At 33.7% G+C, this 14,281-nt stretch overlaps 1 protein-coding gene across 1 annotated transcript in view; it reads right to left on the bottom strand.

Annotated features, from left to right (window-relative positions):
* Window positions 1-2,337: 2,337 nt before the first annotated feature.
* Window positions 2,338-14,281, bottom strand: part of LOC140448498 (uncharacterized) — a 64,667-nt gene continuing 52,723 nt past the window's right edge. The window contains exons 2-3 of the mRNA XM_072541582.1: window positions 7,406-7,591; window positions 2,338-2,638 (exon numbers count right to left, since the gene is read on the bottom strand). Coding sequence (XP_072397683.1) covers window positions 2,425-2,638; window positions 7,406-7,591 — 400 coding nt within the window. The 3' untranslated portion in view covers window positions 2,338-2,424. The remainder of the gene's footprint in view (window positions 2,639-7,405; window positions 7,592-14,281) is intronic.

A 14,281-nucleotide genomic window follows, 5' to 3' on the forward strand; every position in this document is an offset into this window, starting at 1 on the left:
ATTGTCGTTAACTGCTCCATAGATTCGCCTTAGTACTTTTCTTTCGGAACATCCTTAACATTTTTTGTTAGAGTCTAGGTCTCTGAACTTTATGTTAGGACTGGGCGTATTATTGTTTTGTAGAGTTTTATTTTTGTATTTCTCGATATGATTGTGAATATAAGGAGATTGAGCCCAAAATAGCATCTGTTGGCCGTGCAAATTCTACGGTTTATCTCTGCGGTAGTATTATTTTCAGTGTTAAGAAGCGCTCCCAGGTATACAAATTCCTTCACTGCTTCGATGTCGTCGTTTTCTATAACAAGTAGTCGTAGGATTTGTGGTTGCGTGCTTATTTTCATATACCTCGTTTTATTGGTGTTCACTACTAAACCCATTGTTCTAGCTGAAACAGTATACAGGAGAGAGGGTCTCTCTGGCGCTGCCCGTTATTTGTTTTAAAAGGTTCAGACAGTTCTCCATGAATTCCTACTCTACATTCAACTTTTTCAAGAGTTATTTTTGTTAAATTTACTAACCGATTTGGTATTCCTAGCTCTTTCATTGCTTTGAAGTAAAAAAACTCAGTGAAGGCGAAAATTACGTATTTAACGAAAAAATTTTTACAAATTTATCACAGGTAACTGGTTTGGGCGGTATCTTTTCTAGTCCGGGGGATCTATGTGTCTTAAGTGTATCTAATGCCTCGATTAATTCATCTATGGCAAAGTCCCATCAGTCCCTCAGCTTTCTCGTCCCTCCAACTCATCGGTCGGACAGAAAAAGCTCTAGTGTTACCTCAAGCTTTTTGTCCAGTGGAATTTCGTATGAGGGGTACGCAGGAATATTTTCATCTCGATCCTATATCCATTGACCAAATATGTCCTCATCCAGCTTGCACAGTTCTCTCCAGTGCCTTCTTTTTTCTATAGGGTTCTCTTTTTCGTGCGCGGTATGTTATTTCGATTTACTCGACGATAACAGAGTTTATCCCTGCTCTGCCCTCGTTATCCTCCTTCTCATGGCTATGCATTCATCTCTGAACTCTCCGATGTTCGCACTCCACCAGTATGGCATCCTGCTCACCTCTCGAGGACCTATTCTACTGCCTTCTATAGCTTGTTTTATGACTTGTCCCAGGTTTTTTACCGTTGGCGTTTAATCCTGTATCATAAATACTCTCAATTTAATGAGATCCTCATATATCTTCCAGTCATTCCGTTCATTTCCGGTATAGTCTGGCAAGACCTATCAATCTATTTGTTTATGGAGCAAGACCTATTTGTTTTTGCTGCTACTCCCTGTAACATCGATGTACATACCCGTACCTCTCCTCATGAATGTATGTAGGTTCTAGACCAGTGTTCAGTACCACCAAATCCAAAGTATCCACTCAATCAGATAATATCACCGTTATATTAGGGGAGAGATAGCAGCGCACTAGCTGCAATTCCTCCATCCGGACGATGATATACCCTTCCTTTGCCTTTATTTCATATAATCGCAGCTTGCTGGTACAGATTCGTACACCAACCCTTCCAGTCTCATCCACAAACCAGCCTCTCCTCTTAATCGTTGTTGGGTTTGGGTCCGCTGTAACCAGTATGTCTATGTTCTTTTCCGTGGCAGCAGTCTGTGGCCAGGTTCCCAGTTCCTACATTTGTTTGGAGTATCCTCAACTCTCGACTTGTGTTTCCCGTGTTTGCTATCTTTTTACCTCGGACTAGACTGTTTCTCGGTCTTTATACACTAGTGTGCCTATCCTCAACCATATGGTTGAACCTAGGAGACCTCCTCGAGTTTGCTACGAGGCCAGGTACATTAAAATTGAAGAATATCGTTTCTCTCTTGCATTCAGCAGCCAAATGACCCACGTTGCCACATCGGAAGCAGCACCCTCTTCTGTTTTGGCTCTTGCAGTTCCACTGCCTGTGTCCGAAAGCAAGGCATCTCCTGCATCTAGGTATCTCTACCCTTGCTTCCACCACCCTACAAGATGTAAAGTCCACTCGTATCCTTTTCACGCATTCTTTACCCGAAAGTATTTTTCCTTCTCCTCCCAGTACCAGCGATATCCCTTGGTCTATTGTATGTCTTATTCTGTTGATGCCCACATCTTTCCTTCCTGCCAGATTTTCTTTAATTTCCTTCATTAGGTCTGATAACGATTAGGTTAGGAATTAAGTTCCTAGTTTTATCTATTATGACCACGCCGATTTGTTCTCTTAGTTTGATGGTGGGACCCTCTCTTTATTTTTTTTCCTACTAGCTTGATGGTCACATCCTTTCCTCTTGAAGTCCATTCTAGTATTCTAATCGGTGACCTACTTATTTGTGATTTTACACACTCCAGATAAAAATAAGTAAAAATGTTTATTGAAATATAAATACACATTTAAAAAACTAAATTAAATAAAAAATTAACAGATATTTAAAACTTATATTCTAATGTTCATACTCTATTGTCGAACTGGCCACATTTGGGAACTCAAAAGTTTCCATTTCTACAAGTTGTTTCTGCAATTTTTTCATATTTTGTTGTAAATATGCCTTCACCCTCTCTGTTTCTTCCCTTGTCGATTTAATTTCGTCTTCTAGTTTATTTTTCATTTCTCTCAGCATCTTTGCAGATATGGGAGCCTCTCCTGTAGTGGGTCTCCTAAAAAATCAAAAATGTCAAAAAAAATTTTAGAAAAGAAATAAAAACCCCTTTTTTGTTTGTGCGATCTGTTATGGACCCTGAGGGTTTTACTACTGATCCCAAAAACATAAAAACGGTATTTCCCCGTAAAATACAATAGCTAGAGCAAGTATGATACTAGATCCATTATCTATGTAAAAATCAGCAGACAAATTTCTTTCTTTACAGACTGGGCAAGCAACGTAGCGCTATCTACTTTCTATCACACAATGTATACACAATGTATAGAAAGTGCGAGAATATGTGAAAATGCCTCTATTTGACATGAACAAATTTCTGTAATTCATTTTATAAAGGGTGGTATATTATGCACCGTAAAGTATAACTGTGTGTATTTTCTTTATAAAACTCTGTTCTTCAGCCTATGACATGTTAGGGTGTCACCAAACAGACAAACCAGAGGGAAAATACATGCATTCATGTCTTCTGGTGCAGAATACGCCGCCCTCTATACCACGAATTACAGAAATTCGTTTCTGGAAGAGACGAGGTATTTTCAAATATTTTAGCGGTTGCTGAATTATTTGAATTATTATTTACAGCAGATGGCGCTACGTAGCAGGTCCACTCTGAAAAGTGGAAAATTTTTAATTAATTAATTAATTAATCTGTTTAATGTCTGTGTCCCGTTTTACGTTTTGAATCTTGACAAAGGCAAGGGTTTCCTGCCGAAACGTTGATTGCTATGGAAAAAAAATCTAGTTCCACATGTAATGTATATCTTATTGAACCTAAACCCAAGAAATACTAATTTTATATTAAATATAGTACGGTTCAAGAAACTCAAAACTAATATATATATATATATATATATATATATATATATATATATACACTACTCAACAATTGAAGTGGATATTTTTAAAATTCCTAAAATTAACATATAAAACTATTTTTAAAATAATTGCCTGTACTATACTCTATATGCTATCTTTATTGCCAATATTTATTGCATGTGGTTTTTTTCTCCCTATTCTTATCGGCCCTTATCTCGTACAAAGAGAGACATGTTGTTCCAAACATGAATATATCATTTGCGACACATAGCCACCATCAAGAGGTAACTATGAGGCTAAATGTGTCGCAAAGTGTGATAAGTCGTGCATGGAATCGGTATGTAGCGACTGGATCTGCAACATACAGGCATGTAGGAGGAAGAGAACGATCTACAACTCGTCGGCAAGACCGTTTTGCAGTTCTGACGGCAAGAAGAAACCCAACATTCACGGCTTCCAGAATTAACAGTATCTTCAGGCATGCTACTGGATGAGCAATTTCCAGTCAAACTGTCAGAAGACGGTTACATGCATCCAATTTAAATGCTAGACGGCGCGCTACCCATCCACGACTAACTAGGGAGCAGCGTGCATGCAGATATCGCTATGCGATGGAACACTATCAGTGGAATTTCGAAAATTGGAGATTTCGTTTGTATACGAATGATGGCCGAATATTGGTGTGGAGGGAAAGAGGACAGCGTTACAATGAAAATCTGAGAGTCCCAACCACTCTTTTTGGAGGTGGATCCGTTTGCGTGTGGGGAAGCATATGTTTTGACGGTCGCACGGGCTTAGTCGTCTTAATTACTGAGACAATGACTGCTACACGATATCGAGACAGAGTCATAGTACCAATAGTTGTTCCATTTTTTGGTGCAATAGGCGAACAATTTGTTCTGATTGATGATAATGCTCGCCCTCACCGTGCGAGAATTGTCAACGAGTGTATAGAAGCTCATGGCATTACAAGAATGGAGTGGCCACTGTGTTCACCTGATATGAATTGCATTGAACATGTTTGAGTCGAAATGTCTAGGCAACAAAACAGGCTCCTTCAAACGCGCCAAACCTTAGATCAGTTGGCCAATACATTACGCGCGATTTAGGAACGTATACCGCAGCAGTTCATCAATAATTTAATAAGAGGTCTTCCAAATAGAGTTAGAGCACTAAGGCGACACAGAGGTGGACCCATACACTATTAATTTTTCTTTTCGGGATATTAGAAATTGAGCAGGAATAGAAATTTTAGGTTGTTAATTTTACAATTTTTTGTTTATTTTCTATTTTTTTTTCTTAAAGATTTCTTTCGGTTCATCTGTATGAAAATACGAAGTAAAAATAAATCTTTATATCACTCCATTTTTATATTTGACCTTATGAACAAAAAATAAAATACACATTTTCATAATATCCACTTCAAATTGTTGAGAAGTGTATATATAAATATAAATATATATAATTATATATATATATATATATATATATATATATATATATATATATATAATTAGAAGAATTTCTTACCAAACAACAAAAACAAAATTTGTTTAATTAAAAAAAAAACGTAAAGTGCATTAATATGCCACAATAAAACAGCTTTAGAACTATAGTAATAAATAAGTACAAACTGTACACAGAACTTTACAATTACTCCAGTCGTCAGAGACGAAAATGCCACTGAACTTCTAAAAATCATGCGAACAAGCTGAATTTTCGGGCTTTCCCCTAAAACCCCCCACGTAGAGGGGCAAAACGAAAAAATATCGATTTACCAAGAATCTGTACGCTATAGAAAAAAATGTTTCAAATAAAAAATGCAGCTAAGATAATTTTGAACAAAAACGTTTATTATCATTTTTTGTGTGGAATGAACCGTTCTCTCAGAAACAACGATTGAAGCATCGGCGATTTTGAATGTCAGTTAAGCGCGCGAAATCAATGCTCAATAAAATTTGTATCAGCTCGACGGTAAAAATTCAATATCTTTTGATCCGAGTGTCCTATCGACAAAAATCAAGATGTTTTTTAAAGGTAAAGAGTGCAGCTTTTGTATGCAATTTTTGTATTTTGCCGCAAATGAACTCAATTTTTATAAAGATGTTAAATAAATAAACGTGGAGCGATTTTTGCCATTTTTTATGATTCTCATAATATCAATATAATGTATCCCTTTCATTGACTGGCCACTATAGAGTTTTCATAACTAGAACCTAATCTTCAAAACCTCATAAAATTTTAGTTTGGACTTTTGGCTACAAATGTGAGGTATTTGAAATATGCTTAAAAAACGCTGAATTTAAACTTTTATTACATTACAAACGATCTAAAACATTTAAAACTGTTCTTTTTTAATTACACTAGTACGTTTTCCAAAAGTGCTTAACTACTACTATAAATTACACCCAAACCGTCTTCTTGGAGTCATTTCCAGTGACGTGAAATCACTCGTGTTAATCCCACGAGAATCGTAAAAAATCACAAAAATCGCGCAAAGTTTATATCTTGAACAACTTTAATGAAACTGATTTCATTTGCAGCAAAATAAAAAATTGTGTACGAAAGCTGTACTCTTTACCTTTACAACACATTTTTATTTTTGTCGATAGGACACTCTGGGTCCTGATTCTATTTCATTTCGATGTCGAAATTTAAAAGCGACTACGCCATGACAGTCGCAATCGCTAGCGATTCTCATTCATTTCGATTGTAGTTAAAACTGGGGATATTTACTTTATCATTTTGACACTGCTGAAAATTTGGGTTGGCCCTGTTGTTTATTGGCTGCACGCTGCACTACGCTTGTTGAATGTTTGTTTTGTTTACGTTACGTAAACGTCTTTTTTTTTCTTGTTTGAGTTGTTAAATCATAAATAGTGGCCATTCTCAATTATATTTTGAATTGAAAGAAAATATGACAAGAAAAAAAAAGGCGATGTGGGAGATCCTTAAGTTATAACCACTAAGATTTGACTTAGTGGTTATATTCTAATATATTTTTAAATTTACTGCAGCTTAGTAATACTAACTCTAAACATTTTGGGTATCCTAGAGGCATAAACACCTTCTTCCAAATCTGGTTCTAATACCCTTATTAAATAATTTGCAGCTTGTTTATTAAGCCGGAATTGCTGCCTAAATTGAGCATCACTTAGTGAAAAAGAATTTTGAGTATCCCGTAACATTCTTCTTATCCTCCGTTGTGAGCGTCGGATATCTATCCTCTCTAATTCCTCCAAAACTAGCAAATGTCCGTAAAACACAGCCATATTAATACTTTTTGCCTCAGTTTTCCTTGCAAGGATCAAAACACAACACCGCCTACTTAAACTGAACCTAAGTTCACTTCTCCCAGTCCAGTCAGTCATGTCAGATTAATTTCGAGTCGAAATGAAATTTCAACCACTTTCTTGAAGTTGAAATTAATTTCGATAAATCGAAAATTAGTGACGTCGTTTGGTTAGTTCAGCTGAAATCCACAAGGTTCGCAAAGTCGCATTTCGACGTGGCCATATTAATTTCGAACTGTCATTTAAAATCGCCGGTCGCTTTAAGCGCTGTTTCTGAGAGAACGGTTTATTCTACGCAAAAAGTGCTAACAAACATTTTTGTTCAAACATCTCAGCTACATTTTTTGTTTGAAACATTTGTTCTACGGCATACCGATTCTTGGTAAATCGATTTTTTTGCGTTTTTACTCCCCTAAGAAGGGGGTTTTAGGGGGAAGCCCGGGAGTTAAAGTGGTAAACTGTTTTGCATCTTTTTGGGGTCCGAAAATGGATATTTTCGGCAAAATTCAGTTAGTATGATTTTTAGGGGTCAAATCTCTGACGACTGGACTAACTATTGTCAAAAAATTGTAAGTTTAACTACTTAATCTCCAGAAAGTAAACAAACAAACAATAGCAATCAACATTTTCGTATTAATCAAGAAATTTTTAATTACCAAGCATTTTCCTTGTTAGATTTTTCTTCTAATTCTTTTAACCTTTTGATCTTCACAGAAACGTTAAAATCTTGCCAAAAATTGTTTAAAAACAACTTTGTGTTTGATATAATGTAATCCCTGGTAATACTAATAATTTCTTCTGAATTTCTTATTTGGACTATGGTTGATTGTAATACATCTTCGCTAAAAATAAAAAAATCATAATCACTCACACAGATACTGCCTCTTGTAAAAAGCCAAACTAAAAATAAATTAAGAATATAAATCGGAAATCGAATTCAGGATTTAGCTTCCAATAAACACTTCTTATTATGTTTATCTACTTGAAGTTTCCTTAGTCGACGCATTTATCTTAATCTCACACGAAATATATAATAAAATTTTACGATTTCCTGTCTTCGTTGTCGAAAAAAATTGCGTTTTATAATAATCTTGATGTAAAATATTTACCATGTAACTATGTCCAATGGGCAAATTTTGTTTAAATAAACCTTTGAAGAACTAAAAAAATTCTTATGAGGGATAATAAATTAATAACAAATCCATGTTGTCCATGCTAAGGTAATCTCGATTACGAAGAATACCGGTACACAATAGGCTCGAAGGTTCCTTCTCGAAGGAAAAGCACTGGTAAATTATGAACGGGGTCGTTCTTAGAGGTCAGTAAAACAAGAAAGAATAAATTTTAATACGTAACAACAAAAAGGAAACAAGGAAGAAAACAGCTCTTCAAAAGAAAAAAGGGCGCCACTGTTTTTAAATGTTTGAACCCCAAAAAACAGAAATGGGATTAGCGACTGTCTTAAAATTATTAATTTAACTTAAATACGTAATAAAAAAATTATGATATTATTATCAAAAATAATAATAAATAGATACTGTATTATATTTCGAATCACACCTGGGAGCCTAATTCAATAAGTAAATACAAAGTCAAAAATAGGCGAAGAGAAAGCAAAAATAAATAGAAAGAAATACTTCGTCAGGAGTCTGGAAACATAACATCATCCACTAGATCGTACTGCTGGGAAATGAATTTAATTCAAGAAATATACCTTTTTATAGAAAGAAATATTCAAGGAGGGGTACAGTTATTTTTTACGCTTCGTATGAGTGATTATCTTTCGAATTTTGCAGACAAGCAGATCGACGATAAATTAGTAAAAAGAACAGATTGTATATTTTAACGGAACCATGCACGACAGTAGACAATTCGTTTCATTAATTTCCATAATCAGTGAGTTTATTGTTTTACAGTTATTTTCGTACAGAGCATTTACAAAAACGATCATAACATCATATTATTTTAAGTACTTACTATTTAAATGGGAATAAGCCACAATTAAAGGTTAAAATATGTTTATTGACGTTTCAATTTCCACTTCGGAAATCGTTCTCAAAATACAAACATTAGTAAATTAAAAAAATTTTGTTTTTTGTGACTTAGTGAAAAATTCTTCTAATAATTTAATTTTATCTGACTCATCTATATTGACAATTCAGACATACATTATACATTTTAAAGTAGACGACTTTAAAATGATATTGCCAATATTGTTGAGTTGCGTTCCTGGGACGACTTTACTTATAAGATAGTTCATTCGATTACATGAAATCAACTTTAACTTGAGAATATCCGTCAGAAAAGATCATAACATGTAATTCGCCTTTTAAAAAGACAAATACATGCCATGATGACAGTAAAATTCTCCTGTTAGTGATTCCATAGTAAATTATGAGGGAAAAACCAGGAAAAAAACCTCATAATACTATCCCGACATGGTAAGTATTTGATCGTGCATTTAGTTTACCTTCAATAAACACCAAATTCCGATTATATATGTTTGTTATTTAAAAACATAAATGATGTATTCTCTATATGTTACTGACTTACCAATACTGGTATTTTCCTTTTAATAACTTCCTCTTTCAATATGGGTAACCAGATCCTACTACTGCCGAGGAATTCGCGACACAATTGGTCTCATTTAGCATAATTAGAGCCGCTTCTTTGATTTTTCTCTTTTTACCATCCGTTTCTTTTAGGACTATTCTCTATTTTTAATATAGGATTGATGTTCACTTATTCTAACATTTAATGGTCTTGATGTTTCACCTAAATAAAACTGATCGCATTCACAAGGTATTTTATAAATGCAATTCTTTGTCCTTTCTTGTTCATTGTTAGGTTTGGTTTTGGACAAAATAGATCTCAACGTGTTTGTTGTTTTGAATGTTGTTGAAATGTTAAATTTATTTCCTATCCTTTTAAGCTTTTCCGATAATCCTTTTATGTATGGTATTGTTATTTTCCTCGTATTATTCCTTTCATATGCTGTAGGATCTCGTTATAAGTTGGTTTGTTCTATTCGATCGATTGTTGAAAATTCCTTATTTATAAACGATAAAGGATAATCATTTTTTAATAAAACAGATGTTAACAAATGTTTTTCCTCCAAGAACGAATTTTCGTTAGAACAAGTAATTTTGGCTCTATCGTATAAGGATTTAATAATTCTGTTGGTGTGTGTTGGTTTTCTGTACACCTGAGTTTCGTATCCAGTATCGTTCTTAGAGATTAAAACATCCTGAAAAGGTAATGTGTTATGATATTCCTTTTCCATGGTAAATTTTATTGTCTCTTCTTTATCGTTTATATCATTTAGGAATGTGTCCAACAACTCTGATCCATGAGGCCATATTAAGAATACATAATCTACATATCTCCACCATACTGAGGGTTTTAAATTTTGTTTTTTAAATTTTCTGACGGATATTCTCAAGCTAAAGTTGATTTCATATAATCGAATGAACTATCTTATAAGTAAAGTCGTCCCAGGAACGCAACTCAACAATATTGGCAATATCATTTTAAAGTCGTCTACTTTAAAATGTATAATGTATGTCTGAATTGTCAATATAGATAAGTCAGATAAAATTAAATTATTAGAAGAATTTTTCACTAAGTAACAAAAAACAAAACTTGTTTAATTTACTAATGTTTGTATTTTGAGAACGATTTCCGAAGTGGAAATTGAAACGTCAATAAACGTATTTTAAACTTTAATTGTGGCTTATTCCCATTTAAATAGTAATTAATTTAAAATGCCACAAAAAAATAGCTTCAGAACAATATTTTAAGTACATCTCCGGTAGAACTTCTAAAGAATTACAAAAGGATATTATTTCGGTAAGCGATATGTTTGAATAAGGTTTATATCATTGGCCTAACATAAGTCAAATTGAACGCGTCCTAAGCTATTTTAGCTTTTAGAATATATTTATAAAAATTAAAGTGTATGTACAGTGCGTTTTAAGATTTAATACGAAATGTAGACAAATATATTAATCGACATTATGACACGTTACAATGTATGATAGAAAAAGATTAGGATTTTGATTTAAAATTCAGCAAAATATGTGTGCATTTATAAGTCATTGTTGTAATCGTCGTCGTCGTTATTAGACTGTTCTGTTTCAGACTCGCTACGCTATCGTCTTCTAAATTTATGATAAAGTCATGAGCTTTATCCATAATGAATTCTCCGCTGAAATCCTCTCCTTAAATGTTTTCAACATACATAATTACTCCGTGGCGTTACATGTTGCCGAGAGGGGGCATTTGGGCCTGTAGGACCCATCGCCGGCTCTGCGGACTTCTTCCTGTCCTCGGAATTAGACCGGGTGTTGACCATCTTTGCTTGTCACTGATAAAATGGTTTAATACTTCTACTGGTATAAAATAACGGTTACCGTGACAAGTATCTGTTATAGGTAACAGTTCCAAGGAGCAGTTACAAAATAACAGATCAAAAATAGAAAACAGAACAGGTAAAACAGTCTAAGTATTCCTTGACTTACGGAAGAAACAACTTAGAATGAAAAGTAAAATACACAAGATAAAAGAATAGAAAAGTGCAGAAATATTCCTAAGTGTTTCTTGTCTTACGGAAGAAACAACTTAGGACAGAAATACAGATAAATGAAATATGTAAATATGAAACAAGGTATGGAAATATTTCTAAGTGTTTCTTGACTTACGGAAGAAACAACTTAGAGTGAAAACAAACAAGAGAATCAAATATGGAAAAATAAGAATACAAATACTTATAAGTGTTTCTTGACTTACGGAAGAAACAACTTAGCATAAAATAGAAAATGAAAGAGACAAATGTATTAAGTATTTTCTTAACTTAAGGAAGAAAATATCTTAGATAAAATATCGGAAATAATAATGCAACAATGATTATGAAAATATTTCTAAGTGTTCTTTTGACTTACCGGAAAAGAACTACTTAGACAAAGTACAAATCAAAATATAAAATAGAAAAAGCAAGATAAATATTTCTAAGTGTTCTTAACTTACGGAAGAACAACTTAGACACAAAATACAAGAAAAATAAACAATCAAAACAAATATAGATCAATATATTATTCTAACCTGAAAAGGTCTGAATATACAATAATGCTAAAATAAAATGGTATATAAAAAAATCAGAAATAAAACAATAACTAAGTAGGAACAATAATAGCACCGACTAGGTCTACAGTAGAAGAGGCAAGCTCGACTGACTGATGAGAGAAAATCTACCTGCTTTTATGTAAAACAAATCCTTTGTTTTACGTAGCGAAAGTGGAATTTCCCTGCATCGAATCAATTAGAAATTTGGATTTGGCCAACCTTGGAATTCCCAAGTATTTTGACCGATATCCAAATTCCTTGATGCCTCCGGCACGGCTGTCACGCCTCCGGAGGACATACAACCCTTCGTGGGTTTTAGCCGACTAGACAGAAGGCCTCCACCTTCCTCTCTCTCTAGAGCACCACCAATTAAGGCCGTAGTTTTAAGGTCCCCTGCTACATTATCTCGCCACCGGAGTCGAGGTCGTCCACCTGGTCTTTTTCCAATTGGGGCTTCTTTTTTTTCACATGCCTTACCTAGCAGCCGATACCTCTGGCATGATTTTATTTAGCTTAATTTTTGCAACCTCTTGAACATTTGCTAATTTAAAATGGTCTATATCTTTTTAATCGGGTTAAGTCCCGGATGATAAGGTGGTAAACGTAAAATAGAGTGGCCGTACTTTGCTAATAATTCGTCAACAGTATGCATAGGGTTTTTAGGTTTAGTATAGAGTATCTTGTACAGCTCCGGCTTTGTTTCACTTTCCTCGAAAAATATATTCCTTGTCTTTTTTCGAAGCTGATGTAGGACATTTTTCAACAGTCACATTATGATATGAAGCGTTGTCTATAACTAAAACTGAATTGGAACGTAAATTGAGAAGAACTTTGTCTTTCAACCATTTCATATAATTCTGGTGATTCATGTCATGATAGTCGCCAGTTTTTAGTCCGGATTTGAAAATGAAAGCAGCGTTTTCAACAAATCCATTTTTACCACAATGTAAAATATTCAGTCGTTGCCCTTTAGATACAGGATATTTTAAGCACGCGACTCGTACAACATAACAACCTTTTGGACCTGTGTGGGAACTATATACAGGGTTTCTCATTATATTTTGACCCCCCACTTCGGGAATACAAAAGAAAGTTTCAACGAAAAGTTGTATTATTTTATCTGTACCTACCAACAGTGTAGCAACAGACCAAATTTTGTATACTGGAAGTGCCCAATAAAATGCATCTTCAATATTTCAAATGGGACATCCTGTATTTTTTTATAGTTTTGAGTACCCCTGCATTTCCTGATTACAAATATATAACATAGTGTAGCATTAGTTTTATTCTATAATGGCGTATGGTACTACTATATTATACTAAGATAAAAAATAATATATTTAGAAAGTCGACAAAATTAATGACTTACAATACTACATTTAAGATTACAATAGATACTCAAAGTGCCGTCCATTGTTATCAATGCACAAGTAATATCTTCGTCTCAAAATTTCTAATGCGTCAGATATTGTGTTATTATGACCATTTAAATTTTCAATTTCCGCGCGAACTTTTGCCTTGATAGTGTTAATATTTGTATTTGACTCAAAATACAGTTTTTCTTTTAAAAACCTCTATAAAAAGCTATCACATGGTGTTAAGTCGTGACTATTTGGTGGCCATGTAATGGAACCGTATTACCGATCCACACATTAAATTATTTAAATGTTCTTGAACGGCTACGACATTATGTGGCGGTGCTCCATCTTGTGGCCATATCATACTATTTAATTGATTTTGTGTATAATTTTGATTTAATAACTCATCGACTTCTGTAATGACTGTGTCCAAATATGATTCCCCAGTTAATTTATAATACATATTGTAAAAATAATGCTCTTAGGGAATTCGTTTATTTTTATAAAATTAAGGTAATTAATGATTTAAATAAATGATAAAATTATAAATTTAGAGTTTTTATTTCACATATACCTTTACATATCTTTACATATATCTTTATTAAACTATACAGAAAAAGAGAGAGATAACATATATCTTTATTAAACTATACAAAGAGAGAGACAGAGATAATTGCTTATGGATACTAGAATTAGACATTGTCAATTGAATTAGACAAGTCGGTCAACGATGGAGCATTCATCTATAACAAAAAAAAATCATATTCTAAAATACTGTAATGTCCTCATGGTAGCGTTCTAAAACTATTTGAAATTAAATATCTTTTATCGTCATAAGGACTAAGCGCAATTTTTGTTTGTTCTATACTATAAACGTTATGGCTATATGGCCGAATGGAATGTTGAGTAGCAGTTTGTTCCTTAAAATGATTTAAACAGTTTACATATTCATTGAATTTTATCACATTTTTTACTACATTATGTTAAGTTTCTTTTGCTTTAGTGACTCAGCCCGATTGAACTTTAAAAGTATACATTTTTGAACGCAATCCT

This window comes from Diabrotica undecimpunctata, chromosome 8 (genome assembly GCF_040954645.1).
Source record: "Diabrotica undecimpunctata isolate CICGRU chromosome 8, icDiaUnde3, whole genome shotgun sequence".
In the NCBI taxonomy this organism is placed as follows: domain Eukaryota; kingdom Metazoa; phylum Arthropoda; class Insecta; order Coleoptera; family Chrysomelidae; genus Diabrotica; species Diabrotica undecimpunctata.